The 24,418-nt window shown below is 40.5% G+C and overlaps 1 protein-coding gene across 1 annotated transcript in view; it reads left to right on the top strand.

Annotated features, from left to right (window-relative positions):
- The window catches only part of SLC22A6 (solute carrier family 22 member 6), a 98,305-nt gene that overhangs the window by 2,597 nt on the left and 71,290 nt on the right, over window positions 1-24,418 (top strand). The window contains exons 2-5 of the mRNA XM_073604949.1: window positions 7,913-8,016; window positions 8,115-8,269; window positions 12,578-12,746; window positions 23,434-23,557. Coding sequence (XP_073461050.1) covers window positions 7,913-8,016; window positions 8,115-8,269; window positions 12,578-12,746; window positions 23,434-23,557 — 552 coding nt within the window. The remainder of the gene's footprint in view (window positions 1-7,912; window positions 8,017-8,114; window positions 8,270-12,577; window positions 12,747-23,433; window positions 23,558-24,418) is intronic.

Below are 24,418 nucleotides of genomic sequence, written 5' to 3'. Positions count from 1 at the left end.
AGATTTGGGACATGTTTGATTATAAAAAAATGAGCTATTCCCACTGCACACCTTAATGGAAATGGCCATAGTAGCTAGGCTGTTTTAGCTATAGGCATTTCATTATTAAAAAAAAAAATATCTTACTAGTACATCTAACAAAGTCCAGAGCTTTATTCAAACATCAAGAAGATCACATCGCAAATAAGAAACATTTCAGAGCCATGCAGAGCCCCTTTATCAGATTTGCTTGACAATTTGTTTAGCAGTTGGCACATGGGTATTTTTATTCTGGCATTGGGAACATGGCCTTTCAAAGGCCCTTAACTTTCTTGGCTAATGCAGAACATGCACCAGAACCAATGAATCCAACAAGATGGCCACCCATAACATTTCAGAAGAATATTTTAGTTATATATTGTAACAATAATAAATCTTGTTATAGAGATGCACTTGCTTCAGCAGCCTCTCGATATCATTTCTCTGCACCAGATTCTTGATAGTAACAATAATGAACCATGCAAAATGCCTGCTTGCATGCCTACTTGTAGACTTTATCGGGTGCAGTTGAGACCCAATATAAAGAAGTAACTAAATAGGGGCCATTATGACAGGATCACCAGGTATTGTTTAACCGGATCCCGACCGGCTCACGTACTTATACTGCGGCACAATGGCACCGCTGGGCGAAACACCGTACGGGTACGGGGTTGCCTTTAAGAGCCACCAGAGGGCGCATGTGTGTCGCCAGAGGTGGGGGACCCGATGTGTGTGGCCGATGGGCGCAATCGTGACCGGCCACATGCGATCGCATGCATGAGAGCCAGCATGAGGATTTGTATGTGTAAACACACAAATCCCTGTTCTGTCAGGGGAAAGGAGACATATCGTCTAACTAAGTAGGAACAACGATCTGTCTCCTCCCCCAGTCAGTCCTATCCCCATACAGTTAGAACACATCTAGGGAACACACATTTAACCCCTTGATTGCCCCTTAGTGTTTTTATCTACAGACCCCCTTTACATGAGCAGTTGTTTGGTAAAGGTGAACTAACCCTTTACCAAATAGGGTGAAATTTGATTCATCACAGTGTATTATATATTCCACTGCTCAGAAGTCTATCCTACATTGTCCAAAAAAAACTGCAGTTATTGTTGCTGCTGGCATTACAGATCCCTTTCTGTGCTTAGTCTTTTCTGTGCCCAGCAAAGTCTTATGCCCCGTACACACGGTCAGACATTGATCAGACATTCCGACAACAAAAACCTAGGATTTTTTCCGACGGATGTTGGCTCAAACTTGTCTTGCATACACACGGTCACACAAAGTTTTTGGAAAATCCGATCATTCTGAACGCGGTGACGTAAAACACGTACGTCGGGACTATAAACGGGGCAGTAGCCAATAGCTTTCATCTCTTTATTTATTCTGAGCATGCATGGCACTTTGTCCGTCGGATTTGTGTACACACGATCGGAAATTCCGACAACGGATTTTGTTGTCGGAAAATTTTATAGCCTGCTCTCAAACTTTGTGTGTCGGAAAATCCGATGGAAAATGTGTGATGGAGCCTACACACGGTCGGAATTTCCAACAACAAGGTCCTATCACACATTTTCCATCGGAAAATCCGACCGTGTGTGATTTTTGTTTGAAGGATGTTGGCTCCAACTTGTCTTGCATACACACGGTCACACAAATGTTGGCCAACAATTACAAACGTAGTGACGTACAAGACGTACGTTATGTCTCCATTACAAATGCTAGTTGTATCTCTGGCTCGTACTTGATTCCGAGCATGCGTGGACTTTTGTCCAACGGATTTGTGTACACACGATTGGAAAGTCCGACAACAAACATTTGTTGGTAAAAAATTTGAGAACCTGCTAGCCAACATTTGTTGGCGGAAAGTCCGACAACAAATGTTCGATGGAGCATACACATGGTCGGACTTTCAGCCAGCAAGCTCACATCCAACATTTGTTGTTGGAAAATCTGATCATGCATACAGGGCATAACAGAAAACAAACACAACCTTATCCTGTAAAAGTTTCCAAATTTTTACAGCAAAGTTAACAGGCTTCAATATTTCTCACTGGCTGATCTAGAACAAGTTTTTAGATTGGGAAAATCAGGATATGAAGACATGAAAAAATTCCTTGTCTGTATATTTATTGCAGGTAAAGACAGCATAACAACCAGGGTAACTAGCATTTTGAAAAGGAGAGGTTGGGAATTGCAGACTCTATTTTTATTTTATTACAAAAGCTGAAAATTTCACTAACTGTATAAATCTTGCATAGGTACATATTGATGAGGTTGAATAAAGACACCAGTCCATCCAGTTCAACCTGTGTGGGTGTATAAGTGTGTACAGTGCCTTGAAACGATATTCATACCCCTTAACATTTTCCACATTTTGTCATGTTACAACCAAAAATATAAATTAATTTTATTGGAATTTTATCTGATAGACCAACACAAAGTGCCACATATGGTAATTGAGAAGTGGAAGAAAAATGATAAATGGTTTTCAATTTTTTTTTACAAATAAATATGTGAAAAGTGTGGGGTGCATTTGTATTCAGCCCCCCTGAGTCAATGCTTTGTAGATCCACCTTCCACTGCAATTACAGCTGCAAGTCTTTTGGGGGATGTCTCTACTAGCTTTGGACATCTAGAGAGTGACATTTTTGCCCATTCTTCTTTGCAAAATAGCTCAAGCTCTGTCAGATTGAATGGAGAGTGTCTGTGAACAACAATTTTCAAGCCTTGCCGCAGATTCTCAATTGGATTTAGGTCTGGACTTTGACTGGGCCATTCTAACACATTAAATATGCTTTGATCCAAACCATTCCATTGTAGCTCTGACTGTATGTTTAGGGTCATTATCCTGCTTTAAGGTGAACCTCCACCCCAGTCTCAGGTCTTTTGCAGACTCTAATGCCGCGTACACACGAGCGGACTTTTCAGCATCAAAGGTCCGACGGTTTTTCTGACGGACTTTCGACTGAGTTAATACGGACTTTCGAACGACGGGACTTTCCCACACACACGAACGGACTAAAGTCCGTTTGGAAGTCCGTTAGTTTGAACGTGATGACGTACGAAGGGACTAGAATAAGGAAGTTCATAGCCAGTAGCCAATAGCTTCCCTTGCGTCGTTTTTTGTCCGTCAGACTAGCATACAGATGAAAGGATTTTTGTTCTAAATGTTCATGTTCTAAATCTAAAGTCCGTCTGATTTTTTGACAGCAAAGGTCCGATGAAGCCCACACACGATCGAATTGTCCGGCGGATTCGTTCCGTTGGACCTTTGCTGTCGAAAAGTCCGCTCGTGTGTACACAGCATAAGAGTTTTTCTTCTTAGATTGCCCTGTTTTTGGCTCCATCTATCTTCCCATCAACTCTGACCAGCTTCCCTGTCCCTGTTAAAGAAAATCATCCCCACAACATGATGCTGCCACTACCATGTTTCACAGTGGGAATGGTATGTTCAGGGTGATGTGCAATGTTAGTTTTCCACTGCACAAAGCATTTTTTAGGCCATAAAGGCCAGATTTGTGGAGTGCACGACATAGGCCTCTTTCACACAGGCGATCCGTTCAGGTCTGCCTGTCAGTTTTTTTTTAAGCGGACCTAAACGGACGCTCCATAGACCTCTATGGAGCGTCGGATGTCAGCGGTGACATGTCCGCTGACATCCAACCCGCTCCGATCTGAAAAAGTGTGATGGAGGAAAAACCTACTTTTCCATCCGTCTGCGGATCGGATCGGGTGATGACGGACTCTACGGTCCGTCGTCACCCGATCCCCCATAGGGGAGAGCGGAGCTCTGACAGGTCCGTCGCTGCACACTGTGCAGCGACGGACCTGTCATCTGCCTGCTCAGCGGGGATCGACGGAGCGATCCCCCGCTGAGCAGAGTGGACTCCGTGCACGGACACGTCTGTGAGAAGGAGCTCTAATAGTTGTCCTGTGGACAGATTCTCCCACCTGAGCTGAGGATCTCTGCAGCTCCTCCAGTTACCATTGGCCTATTGGCTGCTTCTCTGATTAATGCTCTCCTTGCTCGGCCTGTCAGTTTAAGTGGGCAGCCATGTCTTGGTAGGTCTGCAGTTGTGCCATACTCTTTCCATTTTTGGATGATGGATTAAACAGTGCTCCGTGAGATGTTCAAAGCTTGGGATATTTTTTTATAACCTAACCCTGCTTTAAACTTCTCCACAACTTTATCCCTGACCTGTCTGGTGTGTTCCTTGGCCTTCATGATGCTGTTTGTTCACTAAGGTTCTCTAAAAAACCTCTGAGGGCTTCACAGAACAGTTGTATTTATACTGAGATTAAATTACACACAGGTGGACTCTATTTACTAATTAGGTGACTTCTGAAGGCAATTGGTTCCACTAGATTTTAGTTAGGGGTATCAGAGTAAAGGGGGCTGAATACAAATGCACGCCACACTTTTCACATATTTATTTGTAAAAATATTTGAAAACCATTTATCATTTTCCTGTCACTTTGTGTTGGTCTATCATATAAAATCCCAATAACATACATTTACGTTTTTGTTTGTAACATGGCAAAATGTGAAACATTTCAAGGGGTATGAATACTTGTTCAAGGCACTGTATATATTTATGTCTTTGGCACTTACCATATCCCTGTATATTGTGTTCGCTAAGATTCCCATCTAAGAGATTTTTAAAATTTTTGACACTTTGCACTGACACCACCGATTGTGGAAGGGAATTTCACATCCTTACCACTCTAACAGTAAAGAACTCACTATGCAGTTTAATGTTAAACCACTTCTCGTCCAACTTCATTGAGTGGCAATGTGTCTTCTGCATAAATAATTAATGTCACAATGTAGAGCAGCAGTATCAATTTTCATAAAATCTCTACTGTTAATCATTTAAGTGAATATAAATCTGATCTATAAATTTATAGCATTTCAAAATGTGTTTTAAATGTTTTTTTTTTAAATCAGCAATTTCTATGAAAACAATACCTAGTGACTCTAAGGCCCCTTTCACATGAGGTGGACTCCGCTTCCACGGAGTCTGCCTCTGTCCGCCGGCTCAGCTGGAGATCAGTCCGTTGATCTCTGCTGAGCCGGCGGATGACAGGTCCCTCTCTGCTCACTGAGCGGGGAGGGGCTTGTCAGGCGCCGCTGCCGCCTGTGGAGGGATCGGATGAAAACGGACTGCATGTCCGTTTTCATCAGATCTCACCCGATCCGATCCGCCAGGGACGGACCTGGACATAGGGCCATCCGTCTGCTTTTAGCGGATCAGACCGGGTCGGATGTCAGCGGACATGTCTCCACTGACATCCGTCGCTCCATAGGCTAACATGGAGCGCCCGTTCAGGTCCGCCGTCAAAGCTGACAGGCGGATCGGAACGGTCCGATCGTGTGAAAGGGGCCTAACATGAGGGCTCTTGCTCAAGTATTTGATCATATAGTATCTGTTATGGAGTGACAAGTGCCTCCCCAATCTGCACCTGCATTGACACACTGTCACATTTGCCTCTGACAGGCTACCAGGCTACTGTTGTCATTGCAGAGCCATACATGCTGAAATAGGTGCATGTAGACATTAACACTTGAGGAGATCAGCAGAGCTAATAAATACCAGGATGTGCAATACTTGAGCTGGCCCTAGACGGAGCGATTTTCTTTTCTGCAACCACGGGTTGCAGGAAATAAAATCACTCAATTCCCCCCTGGATCTACTGTGTTCTCTCTGCTAGGGGGCAGGGAATGCCATCTCTGCCAGGAGAACACAGTGATTATTGCTAGTGGCTATAACAGCTTCTAGCAATAATTGCATGTAAAATCCAACAGGCTGGTTGTACCCAAGTGGATTGATCGATCAGCTTGGGTACATTGGGTACATTCAGCCTGCCCATACATGGTTGGAATCTTGGCTGGTTTCTGCTAAACCAGGCTAGATTCAAACTGTCTATGGCCGGCTTTACACATTACATTACCAGACATCCCAAGTCTCCTGCGAGGTGCGGGAGCCGCCTCTGAAATGCACCACCAAGTGCTGCCCAATATCCTGGCTGCAGGGCTGATCCTGGATTGTCTCCTGGTTCAAAGCCGGGGATGATCGGTGCAGCATGAGGGACAGCTGTGAACACCGATCTCCCTGTATAGTTGATAGCCGCTTCTCCTTCTCTCCCTCCCGCGGCTGTAGGCTAAAAAGCTATACAGGGAGATCGGTGATCACAGCTGTCCCTCCTGCTGCACCGATCATTCCCGGCTGTTCCCTGTATCCTCCTCTTCCAGCCCCCCTCCATGGCCTTCTACCCCCCTTCTCCTCTGGCCCCCTTTCCCATGCCCCCCCCCCCTCATCGCCCTCCACCGGCTTCCCTCCTCTCCTGCCAGCTGTGGGGATCTGTCAGGATGGCGAGTGGAGAAAGGGACCGGTCATTTACCGGCCCCTGCCTTTTCTGAATTGGACACAGTGAGTGAGATCGCTCCTGTGTCTTGTGAAAACTGAACATAGTAATAATCTGTGTGTTACTCTGCTCAGTTTATGAATGGACAGAAGCCTCTGTCTTCTGTCCATTCATCTTCAATGCTGAGAAAGGGACTGGGGAATCCTCAGCCTCTTTCTCTGTCTCAAAGAGGAGCTGTCAGGGGATTGTTTAGACCCCTGATATCTCACCAACCCCCCCCCCCCCCCAAGAGGGTTGATTACAAAAAATGCAAAAAATATTTGTAAATAAAAATGATAAAAAATGAAATTATAAAAAAATCTATAAAATAAAAAACTACTGACACCACCCCCCTGCCCTAGCAACACTACCCACTGCCCCAACTCCCTCCCCTCAAAAAGCATTGTGAATAAAAAAAAAATTGAATTATTGAAAAACAATATGTAAAAATGAAAACTACTGACATCATCACTGCCACATACTCCCCACCCCTTCCCCAGAAGCACTGTGAAAAAAATATTTAAAACAAATGATTTAAAGAAAATAATAAACAACAAAATTGTAAAAAAAAGAGAAAATAATAAAAACAAAAAACTACTGACACACTGCTCTACTGGCACTGTCCACTAACACCCCCCCCCCACCCCTAATCATTGTGAAAAACAAAAAATAAAACAGTAAATTGTAAAAAATAATTTTAAAAATACAATTGTAAAAAAATAATAATAAAAATAAAGAACTACTGACACCATCCTGCACATACTACTCACCGCTGTACACTCCACACTCCTCACATGCACATTATACCCACCTACATACTCTCCACACTCCTCTCCTGCACATACTACCCACCGCCATTCACTCCGTACTGTATATTCCCTATTTAACATTACTACATTCTGCACTATGTAAGTCATCTCAGACTAATAAACCACACCATTTAAGCCACGCCCAATATGTAGCACGGCTTAAGCCACTCCCACCTCCCTGAAATTAGTTTTTGCAGGTTGGAATGACTGCATTACATCCACATAACATTATAAAATATATCTGATGTCAACTTTGGTTGTGCATGAACTGCTTTGAACTAATTTGCATAAGTCTTTATGCATGTATGTGTATATATGTAGATATTTAATGTGTTTTAGGGCAGCCTGTTCATTTCAATCAGCTGCCCTGTGCATTAGAAATGTGCAAAAAAGGTTCCAACATGATTTTTAAAACCAAGCTGCACCAAAACCCATGGTACTGTGGTACCATGGGTTTTGGTGGGTGTGAATGCATGCACGTTTGCTAGATGCAAGGGATGCTTATAAAAACGAGTCCTTAAGTTGCAGTAAGGTGAAAGTGGCCTGGCATGTTTTCGTTTAGAGATCTTGTAGCATACACAGCTCCAGAAAGATAGATGTCTTTATGGACACCTCAGTTATGTACTGCATCTGCACTATGTAGAGTTTCAGTTATCTATATTTACTTTTATAGTGGGATTTGGTGTGCAGCAAAAAACACAGAAGACAGCTGGCTCAGTCCTTGTACATGGCAGGTGTGCTTGTGGGAGCCATCATCCTGGGAGGCCTGTCAGACAGGTGGGTGACACTTTTTAAATCTATCTTACTCTAATAATCATAGATCTCATTATATGCATACCATGACCTTAAAATCACTGCTTCTTCATTTTTCCTAGGTATGGTCGAAGGGCATTGTTAATTTGGTCATACCTTCAAATGGCCATCAGTGGGATCTGCACTGCCTTTTCTCCAAACTACCTCTCCTATTGTGTATTCCGGTTTCTTAGTGGGATGGCTCTGTCTGGCATTGGACTGAACACTACTGCCTTAAGTATGTAGAAAGGCTATGTATAATATAAATATACACTATGTTGGCCCACCCTTTGCAGCTATAACAGCTTCGACTCTTCTGGTAAGGTTGTCCACAAGGTTTAGGAGTGTGTCTATGGGAATGAATGAGCATTCTTCCAGAAGGGCATTTGTGAGATCAGGCACTGATGTTGAATGAGAAGGCCTGGCTCGCAGTCTCCTCTTTAATTCATCCCAAAGGTAATCTAATGAGTTGAGGTGCAGGCCAGTCAAGTTCCTCCACCCCAAACTCACTCATCCATGTCTTTATGGACCTTGCTTTATGCACTGGTGCATTGTCATGTTGGAACAGGAAGGGGGCATCCCCAAACTGTTCCCACAAAGTTGGGAGCATGAAATTGCTCAAAATGTCTTGGTATGCTGAGGCCTTAAGAGTTTCCTTCACTGGAACAAAAAGACGAAGACCAACCCCTGAAAAACAACCCCACACCATAATCCCCATCTATCAAATGATTTGGACCAGTGCACAAAGCAAGGTCCATAAAGTCACGGAGTTGCGAGTTTGGGGTGGAGGAACTTGACTGGCCTGCACAGAGTCCTGACCTCAACCCGATAGAACACATTTGGGATGAATTAGAACGGAGACTGCGAGCCAAGCCTTCTCATCCACATCAGTGGCTGACCTCACTAATTCACTTCTGGAAGAAGGTCAAACATTCCCATAGACACACTCCTAAACCTTGTGGACAGCCTTCCCATAAGAGTTGAAGCTGTTAAAGCTGCAAAGGGTGGGCCAACCCAATACTGAACCCTACGGACTAAGACTGGGATGCCATTAAAGTTCTTGTGCGTATAAAGGCAAGTGTCCCAATACTTTTGGTAATACAGTGTGTATATACTGTATATATATATATATATATATATATATATATATATATATATATATATATTTATTTATTTAATATTATACAGTATTTATATAGCGCCGGTTTGCGCAGTGCTTTACAACATGAGGGCAGACAGTACAGTTGTAATACAATGCAATACAAGAGGAATCAGAGGGCCCTGCTTGTTAGAGCTTACAATCTAGGAGGGAGGGTCAAGTGATACAAAAGGTAATAGCTGTGGGGGAAGATCTGATGGAGAAAGTAAAAGTACAGTTGTTAGGTGGGGGCTGGATAGGCTTCTCTGAAGAGGAGGGTTTTCAGGGAGTGTCTAAAAGCAAGCAGAGTAGGAGATAGTCGGACAGATTGGGGTAGGGAGTTCCAGAGGATAGGAGAGGCTTGGGGAAAGTCCTGGAGGTGAGCATGAGAGGAGGTGATGAGGGAACTAGAGGGCAGGAGGTCTTGGGAGGAAGGAAGGGAACGAGTAGGCTGGTGTTTTGAGACTAGGTTAGTGATGTAGCCGGCGGACAAGTTGTGGATTGCTTTGTAAGTTGTTATTAGAATTTTGAATTTAATTTGTTGGGTGAGTAGAAGCCAGTGGAGGGATTGACAGAAAGGGGTAGCAGAGAGGGGTATATCTGTGGAATGTTAAGTGCACTGAAAATGTGTGAACAAAAGTTAAGATGTATCAATAGCTTTGGATAGAGTAGGGAATGGTTAGAACCCACGGTTTTACTTTTTGCTGTCCCCATTGTCAAGATTTCATCTTACTTGTGACCCTGAAGACTTAGCAGGAGGTAAGACGATATCTCTACAAAGTGGAGTTGCTGGTTACAATGGTCACTAGGGCAAATAGATAGGGTGAACCTCCTCAGCGGGGACACAGACATCAATAAAATCATAACAGGGGTTCTAACACTTCTACACTGTATTCAATATGAAAATACAATGTGGCGATAGACACACTTTAACTTGTTCAACATACAATACATGATGTAAAAACAGTGTCAAATTTGACATGGCAAATGGGATATAATTGTACAGATATTTTTCTACTTTACTGCAATTTTAGATCATTTTAGATGTATGCAATCAGCACTGTAATCACTGCCAATGGCTTATACATTTCTCATGCAGCTGTGGGTCTCATCTATAAAGTGGTAAAAAAAAGCCTAAAAAAGAAAATAAATGAAGCTATCACATCTAGGAACCGATAAGCTGCAATATAATAAAACAAATAACAATGTTTGCTTGTGGGTTTAATACTGAGATGCATATAGGAATCAGCAAAACGTATGTTAAAGAAAAGCTCTGGTCTGGGCAAAAAAAAAAAAAAGTCAGCAGCTACAAGTTTTGCCACACAAAGTTTTCCACACTAGGAACCGACAAGCACTGCAAGCACACTCACTAGAGACCAGAAGAAGAACAAATCTGATGTGACCTGTCATGTGACTGCAGTTTCATATAAGAAATTGGGTCTTTTAAAACTTTTTTTACATTTTTCCTAAATAGGTGAAGAGGAACAGAATTTTTCTTTTGATGCTTGGTGCGATTCTATATTATATTATTTTATTTGATGTTAGCCAAGAAAAAAAATTGTGACAGATTTTAAGCACTCTTTTAACAAGTACAAAGGTTGTAAACATGAAGTCAACAGAAATTTAGGAAATGTTGTACAAGCGTCTTGTTAATGAATATATTTTGTAATGCATGTAGTAGACTTGGTTACTCTTTGACTACTAGATGCTTTCTCACATACAATACTTACAACACTTCCAGTAAGACATGTCTCTAAAAAAACTTATTTACATCTTAAAATAGTTATTTATTATTTACATTTTATGCAGTCTCAAGTCACCTACCTAAAAAATCTTTATTCTTCGTACAAACGTACTGTATGTTGTATATTGTATTTATTCTCAGATAACAATCGTGGGGTATTTATGTGATTAAACTACAATGGTTTGGGGTACATTTTTTTGGTTCAGAATTTTTTAAAGCTCGACCATAGACAAACACAAAAAAAGCCAAAAACACATTTTAATAGTGAGGAAAGGTCAGGATACCTGACAATGCTTTAGTTGTTGTCTGCTCCTTCAATCTAGCTGACATCTGCAGCCCCTATTTCTAGTATGGAAGCAGTTAGGGCCATGAAGATAAGGTGGGAAGTGCATCTCAGTATCAGTTAGATGAGAGAGTGGAGACACTATTAACACCAGACAATGATGAGAGAACTGCCACAGATGGAGCCTCTGGTGAGAACAGAATTGTAATAAATCTAGTTGTGTAAAGCTGGGTACACACGACCTGAAGATTGGCCAGTGTAGTTTTAGCTATATACAGTACACAGTGCTGCGTTCCAGATTTGAGACAGAGACTTCCCCTCTCACATCTGGAAAAATATAGAGTTGGTCTAAACCAGGGATCCTCAAACTACAGCCCTCCAGCTGCTGCAGAACTACACTTCCCATGAGGTATTGTAAAACTCTGACATTCACAGACATGACTAGGCATGATAGGAATTGAAGTTCCTGAACAACTGGAGGGCCGTAGTTTGAAGACCCCTGGTCTAAACGGTGCTCAGCCATTTAAAGGCAGCTTTGTATTCTGTGAAGGAATACAAAGCTTTCTCTGGTTGACCGTTGATGATGTCACGCTCTCCGACTCAGCCAATCAGAGGAAGCTTTGTATTTATGCAGAGAATACAAAGCTGCCTACGAATAGCTGAGCACCGCTCAGACCGACTCTGCATTGTTGAGACAGGAACACTCTGTTTTACAGTCGGAACTCGGAACTGTGTACTATATCTAGCTGAAGCTACAGTACATGCAGTACTTACAGTGCTTAGATACACTGCAGCACTTAGTGAAGGAAATTATTAACTTGAACCGACTTGGTCTAAACAAACTATTTAAAATGACAGGAAACATGGAGATCAGCTTTAAACCCAAGAACAAATATGCAATATATTGCAGTTTACCAGTTCATAGATGTGGTGACTGCATTCATTTTTGGATTAGAACTTTTTCTATATTTACCAGACAATAGCTGTTAATGTTGTCAGAATTCCAGTCTCCATGTAAATTCCTGTGCACTGAACTGCCATCTGAAACAATGTTATCACCTTTCCCAGCTAACCACAAAATAACTTTTTCCTATGTAATGGAGATGGGAAGATGTTTTAATACCAATCAGGAGAGCAGCCTCGAGTGACAACATGACTTTTTCATAGATTTTGTTTAGTAAGCGAGCGCTGTCACTCTAGGACAGGAACTGTGTTACTGAACTAATAAGCTGCAATATATTACATTTTTGTTTATGGATTTAGACATACTTTTAATAAACTAAAACAGGGGAATTGTATATTTTCTGTGAAATAGGAAATAAACTGCAGACTATGATCTTCCAGCTTTTTGTATTGTTTATATGGTGCTTTATCATTTCAGTTGTGGAATGGGTCCCAACTAAAGTCCGCACAATCACTGGCACCCTGGCAGGATATTCCTATACTGTTGGACAACTCCTTTTGGCAGGTTTAGCATATGGCATCAGAGACTGGCGATGGCTTCAGCTTTCTGCTTCTCTACCATTTTTTGTGTTCTTCTTCTACTCCTGGTAGGTCAAATTAATTTATGATGTTACAGTTTTATCTGCTGGAGTCTACTAAAACATCTGAATGGCAGCTGCATCTAATTAATAATCTCTCAATTGAAGGATATTGGGCAGGAAGGGGCCAACAAGGCTGACAATTTTTGGCCTGGCTTCTTTGAATTCTTAATCCAGGAGCATCAGATGTGATAGGGCCAACAGGGCCACCCTCAATGCAAATTTCAGCTGGTTCTTCATTAACTGGACAAAACTCGTACAGTCTATGTCCAGCTTTAGACCTACATTGAATGTATTATTACTCCACATGACCACTTCACCTAGTAAAATTGTAGCAGCTGAGCTTATATAAAAAAAAAAAAATGATACAGTGCCTTGAAAAAGTATTCATGCCCCTTGAAATTTTCCACATATTGTCATGTTACAACCAAAAACATAAATGTATTATATTGGGATTTTACCCGATAGACCAACACAAAGTGGCACATAATTGTGAAGTGAAAGGAAAATGAGAAACGGTTTTCAATTTTCTTTTACAAATAAATATCTAAAAAGTGTGGTGTGCATTTGTATTCAGCCCCCTGAGTCAATACGTTGTAGAACCACCTTTCACTGCAATTACAGCTGCAAGTCTTTTTGAGGATGTCTCTACCAGCTTTGCACATCTAGAGAGTGACATGTTTGCCCATTCTTCTTTGCAAAATAGCTTAAGCTCTGTCAGATTGGATGGAGAGCATCTGTGAACAGCAATTATCAAGTCTTGCCACAGATTCTCAGATGGATTTAGGTCTGGACTTTGACTGGGCCATTCTGACACATGGATAGGCTTTGATCCAAACCTTTCCATTGTAGCTCTGGCTGTATGTTTAGGGTTGTTGTTCTGCTGGAAGGTGAACCTCTGCCCCAGTCTCAAGTCTTTTGCGGACTCTAACTCTGACCAGCTTCCCTGTTCCTGTTGAAGAAAAGCATCCCCACAACATTATGCTGACACCACCATGTTCACGTTGGGGATGGTATTTTCAGGGTGATGTGCAGTGTTAGTTTTCCACCACACAAAGCAAATTTTAGGGCAAAAAGTTTAATTTTGGTGTCATCTGACCAGAACACCTTCCACGTGTTTGCTGTGTCCCCTACATGGCTTCTTGCAAGCTGCAAATGGGACTTCTTATGGCTTTCTTTCAACAATGGCTTTCTTTTTGCCACTCTTCCATAAAGGTCTGATTTGTGGAGTGCACGACTAATAATTGTCCTGTGGACAGATTCTCCCACCTGAGCTGTGGATCTCTGCAGCTCCTCCAGTTACCATGGGCCTCTTGGCTGCTTTTCTGATTAATGCTCTCCTTGCTCGTCCTGTCAGTTTAAGTGGACGGCCATGTCTTGGTTGGTTTACCGTTGTGTCATATGCTTTCCATTTTCGGATGATGGATTGAACAGTGCTCCGTGAGATGTTCAAAGCTTGGGATATTTTTTTATAACCTAACCCTGCTTTAAACTTTTCCACAACTTTATCCCTGACCTGTCTGGTGTGTTCCTTGGCCTTCAAGATGCTGTTTGTTTACTAAGGTTCTCTAACAAACCTCTGAGGGCTTCACAGAACAGCTGTATTTATACTGAGATTAAGTTACACACGGGTGGACTCTATTTACTAATTAGGTGACTTCTGAAGGCAATTGGTTCCACTAGATTTTAGTTAGGGGTATCAGAGTAAAGGGGGCTGAATACAAATGCACGCCACACTTTTCACATATTTATTTGTAAAAAAATTTGAAAACCATTTATCATTTTCCTTATACTTTACAATTATGTGCCACTTTGTGTTGGTCTTTCACATAAAATACCAATAAAATACATTTATGTTTTTGGTTGTAACATGACAAAATGTGGAAAATTTCAAGGGGTATTAATAATTTTTCAAGGCACTGTATACTCAGTTTGAATCACCATATGCCCAGCATATAAATTTTTACCCACTTACTGTCTGGGGCAATTTTATTAATTTTGCACACACGGTAAAATGAAATTTTTTTGCAAGAAAATTATCTAGAGCTCCCAAACATATATTTTATGAAAGCAGAGGCCCTAGAGAATAAAATGATGGATGTTGCGATTTTTTATGTCACAAGATATTTGCACAGCAAATATACTCAAATGCCAATGCCAACATGTCAAAACTCAAAGTTGTGTGCACCTAAGTAATGGTGATCCATTACCTAAAAGTTTTCATAGGTGATTATTTACAGGTTATCAGTGTATTTGTGAATGGTGGCTCTAGAATTATTGCTCTCACTTTGATGTTTGCTGTAATACCTTAAATGTGTGGTGCAATTGCTGTTTACATATGCATGTGGGATCAACAGGGGCAGGGGGCTTTTCATTCTTTGAATTATTTTTATTTATTTTATTAAAATTATATTTTTTAAGTTTTTAAAAATAGTTTTAATTTCACTTTATTGCCATCACAAGTGGGCTAATAAGCCCCCATGTGATAGCTTTGGGCAGACATCATTTATGAAGACCTCAAGGGTCTATGGGACTCCCAGTTTCTCCCCTGCCCTCCAGAACAGCTAATCAAGCACAGGATGTGCTTGATTAGCTGCTCCCTTGGCTGTAACATTTAGAGAATGACAGCTCTGAAACCAGAAATGACAATATCATTATCACTTCTAGCTTAATTTATCATAGAGGTGATGGGAAAATGGATGTTCCTCCATCTCTTCTGTGTTCACCAATCCTGGATGTTTACTGCAGTCCTACCATCACCTTCATTACTTTGACTAAACAGTTGATACTGTAAAGAAGGACATCAAGATCTGCAGCAATGATTATGGTGTAACCATTTGCTGGCATGCTGTATATATAAAGTACATACGGTGGTCAGCAAGTGGTTAATGGATGATTTTAAGTTGAACAGTCCAATATAGTTTTATACATAAAGAAACACTGTAAAATAAAGCGCAAAATACATTTGTGAATTTCTTCAGATAGATACAAACATAATCCACTTCCTGTCTACTGTTTATAAGTGTCATACAAAAAAAATGCTCCAATTCAATAATCATTCATATATTAAAGAATATTGCGTAGCCACTGCAGATGATGGCTGCTATTGATTGCCAAATAATTATTTCTGTAGACAAACTATTTCCCTCTCCAAAAATGGTTAAGTCAAGAAAGTTGACCACCTCTTGACTAAATTGATATTCTAAATGAATATTAATAGAGTTTCTATTAAGTTCAGCTTAAAACTGATGTAAAGAATCGAAAGAGTCACGCCATGCCACGTCAAACCAAGCCACAGCAACCACTTCCAAAACCTCAGAGTTATTCACTTTTTTAAAGTTAAAAGTGTGTGTAAAATGATTTATGTAACTCCACTCTGTAATAACAAAATTAAAAAACAGAAGATTAATGAAATACCCAACCCATCTTTTTTTAAAACAAATACAAATAAATCACTGCTGCTACATAAACACCCCTCAATGCACAAATTTAATATAATAAACACAAAAAGTGCTCATTACTTGCAGAGCTGTGGCTAAATCAAGCGTCTATACAAAAGTGCACTTTAAACAAGTTCATAGTGTTCATTTAATAACAAAGTGCAAACTGAAATATATACACAGGTGTCCAACGTAATTCCTCTTCCACCAAAGAGCACCAGTGCTTTTGGTGATCACCAAACCTCACAAAGCAGAATAACACTAACCAAATTAAATTGCCTCTCATATTTCAGACAGACAAAAACAGCTCGATAGGCAACCTGGTAAAAATCCAGCTCAATGTGGCGATCTACCACATCTTCTCCTCATCACATGGGGTAAGTAATAACGCATGCAACATAAAAAAAAAAACACTCCAATAGTGAAGTATTTCCAAACTTCTAAATTTATTCCATAAAAATTAGCTCGCCAGATCAATTCTTGGTATAACACATGCCATATGGAACATAAAGAGCATAACCAGTAACATGTAAAACTGCTTTGCGCCACACTACAATTCCACCGAAATCTCACTGCAACAATTGACACCAGTATGGTGTCACTTCCTGTTACGTCATTTCCATTTACCGCCACACCATGCACTACTGCATTTTGTACATTCTGACTATTTCAAGGGCATGGTTTGCCAAAAATAGCAGCCGCCTTATATACGCTACCTATACCAGTAAGCTCCTTCATTACCATAAATGAATATGAATGGACACAGTTGTTTGAATACCACTATAAACTCATAACTTCCACAGAAAATTAAATAACTAAATTATTCAGTAATTAAATAGATAAATAAATCTATACGTAGATGAATACGTATATAAAGATCACAATAATATATCTTTACAAAATATATAATAAATGTAAAAACCACTAAGTCCATAATGATAATAAATATAAATATCTATATATTCCACATGTCTAATCTTAAAAACTCACAAAAAATTCCTACCTAACTTCATATATATTTTTATATGAAGTAGATAAAAACAAATATCGCATTTATTCAAAAAATAAATTAAAAGATTAAAACAAAATATAAAAAGAGAGATAATCAATAATCACTTATAAAGCAGTTGATATACAGCATAATTTTATACTCAGACCTGCTGGATGCAGAGAACCCAATGTACAGCATAAAATAGGTTTCCCCTTGGAAAGATCCCTCACTCTATTTGATCCTCTCCAAAAGGTAAAGACCCTGTTAATTCTCCTAAACTGGAGACTTGAAGGGTATCTATTGTGAAATACCCGAATTGTGCTGACACACTATGCGGTTTAAAACCAAGTAAAATATTTTGGATATGTTGAGCAATATGCTTCCTAATTGGACGTTTAGTTCGGTCAACATATTGCTGACTGCACAGATATTCAAGATCATACACCACATGAATGGTGCTACATGTTATCAGATCTTCAATCTTATTTTGTTTCCCGGTTGTTCTAGTACAAACGTATCTCTTCTCTCCTGTTTACTCTGCATGTGGTACATGGTCTACACAGCCTACAAGAGAAAAAGTCCTACTTTATCCAAGAAGGTAAGTGATTTTTAGGAGGATCTAAAACTCTCTTAACTACTTTGCCCTCAAAAGTAGAGGCCATTTGGTACACAAAGTAGGTTGTGGAGGAAGGTGTGTGCCCAAAACCTTATCCATCAAAAGTATGGGCCAATGTTTGCGGAAAATATCCTCTACTTCCCTGTAGTGTACATGAAAACCAAAGATAAAAGCCAGTTAATGTTTATTATAAGATATAGCACCCTGTTCACATTGTGTTTTCTCTCTCATACAGACTTCCCTCAGGATAGCTAGTGTATTTTGAATGGTCTTATTGATAATATTTACAGAATACCCTTTTTCTATAAATTTTTTCCTTAACGCTTGTGATTGTTCTAAAGAGTCACTATCTTTGGTACAGATTCTTCTTATCCTTAAAAAATAGTGGATGATGGCTGCTATTGATTGCCAAAGTAACAATTTGTGTAAGTGGCTTTAAAAAAAAACTTTAGTAAACAAACCATTCCCCTCTCTAAAATTGGTTAAGTCAAGAAAATTGATATTCCAAATGAATATTATCAGAGTTATTATTAAGTTCAACTAAAAATTATATAAAGAATCCAAAGAGCCATGCCTCGCCAAGCCATGGCAACCAACTGCATACATAGCTACAGATTTATTCACTTTTTAAAAATTAAAAGTATGTGTAAACTAATTGATATAACCCCAACCCCGCTCTGAACAAAATTAAGCAAATGAAATGAATGAAATACCTAACCCTACCTAACCTTTTTTCAAATAAAAACAAATAAATCACTGTTGATACATAAACACCCCTCAATGCACAAATTCAATATAATAAAGGCAAAAAGTAAATAACTCAGGTGGTACATTTCCTAAATAATAGAAGTCTTGATCTGGATATGGCTTTTCACCAACCTCAGGAGAGCAACCATATGGAGAGTTATAATAAGATCATGAGATCTCTGGGTTATTCTTTAGATAAACAGGTTAAGACCTGGTGGGATATTATTTCTCTAGAACGTTATCTAAAGGAAGGAATAATTGTAAGACGGCTGAGATGGGATGTGGCCCCTTAGGATGCTTTAAATTATCAGGAATCTAAGGAAGAGTTGCTTAATGTTATAATAGGGTGGGTAAGGAACTCCAGGAATTAAGTTTGAAATGAAGAAAATAAAAAAATTCAATACTGGAAGCTAAAATTAAAGATTTGCAAACCATGTTAGGGATTCTGTGGAATGTACAAAGTAAAGCCGGACTTTACAGATAGGAATAGAGAAAGTTGATCATGACATTCAAATTAAGAAAGGTAAGACATTTAGGAGGGGTTTGACAGACTTTAAGAATAATAAGGTGGCAAAAAAGGAGTCACTAATGAGCAATCTTGGTCTGAAATTGTAAACTCCACCATGGAATCTGTAAAGACTGACAGCAGTAATCCTGCTGAAGTACCGGATAGAAACAATGCAATCAAAGTTCTCAGAAGAGAACCTGTTATAGAGAGGCAACTAGGGGACAATTTGGCCAAGTCAGGGAACTGACCTGCAGTAAACCAATATTCAGAAAGGTTCCCTCAAAATAATTCAGGTTGGAGGGGTAGCCCTTACACACAAATGGGTGGTTTTATGGTAGTGGACATAATTTAACTAATTATAATGCCCCCATGTACACTAAATTTGAACCTCTGTCTAGTTATTGGGGTGGTAATAGAGAGATGGTAATGATTACTGTCCTACTTTCACTACTTCTAATTTTATGCCCTCGGGGAACAGGGGGTACTTAGGGAGACCTCAGGGGGTTCCATCCAAGGGCAAATGCATCAGAAAGGAGCTTGGCAGGGAGGAAACCCAGGGGATGTAGGGCAGGGAAAAGAGTCCAACAACAACAAAAAAAGAATTAGGGATTTGTGAACAATGGTATTTTTAATTTAACTAGTGTGCAATTGACCAATAACAAATAACAAAGCTTTTAAAATTGGGTTTAAAATCTGCACCCAAAAGGGAAATTAATACATTTGAGGTGTTTATTGACACTCATAAATATATTAGAACATTGAACTTGAAGAAATATTTTTAGGTTATCCTTTGGATTAGAGAGTAAAGGAAAGAGTGGGTTGTGTATTAAAGATTTTTTTAAAGCCACTGACAGAAATAGTTACGGTAATCTGCAGTGGCAATGCAATATTCCCAAAGGCCAATGATAAGAAAAAACTGTACCAAAGATAGTGACTTTTTAGAACAAGTTTTAAAGAAAAGATTTATAGAAAAGGTGTATTCTGCAGGTATTATCGATAAGACCATTCAAAATACACTAGCTATCCTGAGGGAAGCATGTCTGAGAGAGAAAACACAATTTGAAAAGTGTGTTATATCTAATAATAATGTAATCCTGCGGGTATAATTGAGAAAATGGTGCCACTACTCAAAATACCGCCACTGTGCCTCTGGATAGATACAGAGTATGTGGAAGCTGCCACTTAAAAGGATAAAATATAAAAGCTGAATTTTAACTACTGGTCAATCTGGGATAATGACACAAAGTCAAAATAGCGGCGCTAAATGTTTGTGCACAAGGAGTATTAAATCCCCTAAAGTGACATGTGACTCACAATTTACAAATGAGAATATAACTGACGTGCTAAAATATAATAAATGCTAAAGCAGTTTATTGACAAATAGCACTAAACACCCTGTGACAAGTGAAGTGATATGATGGAGCTAGTGAAGCTACAAAAAAAAAATAAATAAATAAATTTCCAAAATATAAAAAATAAAGTCCATAAAATATTGAAGAGGATCTATAGTCGATGTGAAGATCTCTTAATCCATTCACCACACCAATGTGTCTGTGATTCCACTCCCCTAAAGAAACGCACTCACCGAATTCCAATGTCTACATTCTCATGTTAGGCTAAAGCGCATTTAAACCACATGGATAGGGTTTTAGAGCAAGCATCCGAACTCCAGCCGTGCGTCTCATATAATCTCCACATGTGAGTAAAAAAGTGTACCAATAGTGTAAACAATAACCATAAACAAAGCTTTAATAAAAACACTAAACAGCCTTCAAGATTTAAACTCACATGGTACAAGTTAAAAGACAGCAAAAGTGACTAAGGTAAGCCTTTTTAAATCCTCCAGAGCAGCAGATAAAACGGCCACAGCGGACCCAAGGTGTGCAGGCATAAGGTTGAATCTCACCCCTCCCTTGGTCCTGGATCTAAACCTGCTCGTCAACTTGCTGGTGTGTCAAGCAACGTCCTGCCTCAATGATGTTGATTGCCGTACAGCCACGTGCCACATGCAGAATAACTAGGAGAAGAAGAGATAAGTTTATATCTAGAACAACCCGGAAAACAATAATGAATTGAAGATCTAATAATATGTAACACTCATGTGGTGTATGTTATCGAATATCCGTGCGGCCAGCAATATGTTGGCCAAATGAAACGTCCACTTAGAAAACGTATTGCTGAACATATCTAAAATATTCAACCAAACCCTTAAATAATCGGAAATGACGAAACGCAGGAAGTGACATAACCGGAAGTGATGCCATACTGGTGCTGATTGTTGCTGTAAGATTTAGATGGACTTCCATCTAAATGGATGTTCCATATGACATGTATAATGCCAAGAATTGATCTGGAAGCATTTTTTTTATGGAATGAATTCAGGAGTTTGGTAATACTTCACTATTGGAGTATTTTTCTTTTTAAGTGGCATAGGTTATTACCCCATGTGAAGAGAAGCAGAGGAGGTGAAGCACCCTATTGAGCCGTATTTTTACCATTGGGTCGCCTATCGAGCTGTCTTTGCCTGTCTGAAATAGGAGAGGCAATTTATTTGGTGAGTGTTATTCTGTTGGGTGAGGTTTGGTGATCACAAATAGCACCGTGCACTTTGATGGAAGATGAATTATGTTGGACACCTGTGTATATGTTTCAGGAGTTTTATTAATGGACACTATGGACTTGTTTTAAGTGCACTTTTTTAAATAACCCTTTTTGGGTTTATTATATCGAATTTGTATATTTTAAAGCATGCCGATGCATTTCACTCCACCTCCGTGCTCCACCTCTGTGCCTGCCAACCTTGTCCCAGGTACGTTTACCTACCAAAAATGATCTTTTATTTCTAAGAAAGGTCAGTATGCACTTCTGGGTATTAATCCAGTAGTTTTCCTGTAGGAACACTCTGTTTACACTCCTCTTCTATACTCCTCTTCTCATTCCTCCACACATGTAGTTGAACACTGAACAAGACACTGTCACGTACCTTGTGAATGAGCCCGACTTGCAGGGGATGGCCTCTCTTGCGGCTCCGACTCGAGGGCCCTGGTAGGATGTACAGGAAGCACAAGAGTCAGGAGTGGCACGAGTGCCTGGCAGGATCAACAGCAGGAGGTGGGTCTGGAACTCAGGAAGCGCTGTGCAGTAGAACTTCAGACTGAGTCGGAAGGTAGACTGGAACCTGGAAGGAGCTGGATCAGCAGACTGGTGCAGCAGACTGGAACTGGACAGCAGACTGGAACTGGACAGCAGACTGGAGCCGGATAGCAGACTGGAACTGGACAGCAGAGTGGAACTGGACAGCAGACTGGAGCCGGATAGCAGACTGGAACTAAAGTCAGGATACTAAGGCTGGAGAGTCAGACAAGCCAGATCGGTAGCCAGGCGGACAGTGGATATGCCAGAGGGTCAGGCAGAAGAGTAGTCAGACAAGCTGGGGTCGGATGCAGGCAAAAGACAGGGATGGTCGGAGACAGGCCGGGATCAGATGCAGGCAGATAACAAGGATAATCAGGAACAAGCCGGGTCTTAGCACAGAAACAGGTTCTCAAGGATCAAACACATGTAACGCTGTAGAGCAGACAGCAAGATCCCAGTGTGACAGCTAGGTTTAAATAGCCCGCCTGGTGCTAATGGGCGTGTGCGCGCTCCCGTGCGCCCGCGTATGTGCATAGGCACACGCGATCGCGCAACTGCACACTCAGGATGGCTGTTACTGGCAGGATCTTCCCGACACACTGACAGCCACAAGCATGATACCCAGAGGCAGAGGCATGATGGGACTTGTAGTTTTGCAACAGCTGGAGGTCCGCTAATTGCATATCCCTGGGTTAGAGGATGGTGAGAGAGAAGGGTAGTAGAAAGCTAGTTTTGGTCTGAGTGGGGCTTTTATAACCACAGATCATAGTATACACAAAATATTCCCGTCATATTATGCAAACCTGGTAGACTACTAACTTCCTTCTTATCAAAAGTATCAAGAAAAATAATAAAATGAAAACACAACTACAATTTATGGAACACATAGGTTCATACCTGGTCCTTCAAAGAATCATCTCCACTTACTATTGATGACCTTAAAATAAGAATACTAGTTAACTGGCAGTTTCTGGAGTAAGTACTTTTTGGATTACTGACTTGGAACAAGCATGAAGAAAATTTAGAGTAGTCAGAGCTCATGATCTAAATTTGTGTCCCCAGGTGACTCAGAAAGTACTGATGCCCATGGAAACTTTTACACAGTTTCCAGTTTGAAGGTCCCAAGAGGCCATCATCAGCCCACAGGGGTCTGTCATATGTGGATGGTGTTGCAGACTTTGGAAGCTGCATGAACTATATTCCTGTAACAATGTATTGTAGCATTCAGAAAAAAAAAAACTCTTCTGCTTTTTTCTCAGGTGGTTTCCTGAATCTGCCCGCTGGCTTGTTCTCTCTGGTAAACCTGCCAAGGCAGTCAGTGAGATGAAGAGAGTGGCCAAGCTTAATGGAAGGGAAGAAGAAGCTGAAAAAATGACTTTAGAGGTAGGTTACTGACTTTCAAAGCAACCTAAGAAATAAAATTAATAACATTCCACTCATTAAAATGGCCCATCTTTCAAAGGTTTACAAGTATAAAGGTTTAAAAAATAGAATAAAAAAAGGAAGCTACACATATCAGCTAATAAGTATGTTACTAATAATGTGTGTAGTGCTTAAATCGGAGTTCCACCCACTTTTACAACTTGGTCTTAAAGGAAAGACTACTCCTTTTTGGATAACAGATTAAACATTCTCTTTCTTACCTTTAATGAAGTACATAATGTACTTCCATCCTAGCTTGCCACAGCCAAGGGCGTCATTTCCTCCTGCTCCTCCGCTGTCTTTTGGGACCTATGTGTGTCCCAGAAGACGACGGGGCCATTCAGAAAGCACCGCCCGACTTGCGCATGCTCTGTAGGAAACCGGCGGTGAAGCCTGAAGGCTCCACTGCCAGTTTCCCTTAGTTAGAATGGTGGCACCTGCACCTAACCGATGGACGGATCGACCTCGGGGGCCGACATCGGGGGCTCCCTGGACAGGTAGGTGTCCTTAATAAAAGTCAGCAGCTACAGTGTTTGTAGCTGCTGGCTTTTAAAAAAGAAATGTTTGCATGTGGAACACCGCTTTAAAGAGGAACTGCAGTCTGCTCACATCATTTGTAATAAAAACATCTTTGGCATTCTGAAGCTTCCCTCCAACCACTTTGCATATTATGTTATATATACTGTGATTCTGTACTTGCCAAATATGCTGCAGAAATCTCCCTCCACTGATTCTGGCTGCAACCATTTTGCTGTGGGCAGCTGAAGCTGCTGCCTGTTCACTTCCTGGATTTACACAGACACTCAGATGCACACCTCCAGC

This window comes from Aquarana catesbeiana, linkage group LG11, assembly GCF_042186555.1.
Source record: "Aquarana catesbeiana isolate 2022-GZ linkage group LG11, ASM4218655v1, whole genome shotgun sequence".
NCBI lineage: Eukaryota > Metazoa > Chordata > Amphibia > Anura > Ranidae > Aquarana > Aquarana catesbeiana.
Note: the sequence above shows the minus strand (reverse complement) of the source record. Positions and strands in the feature narration are given on the sequence as shown.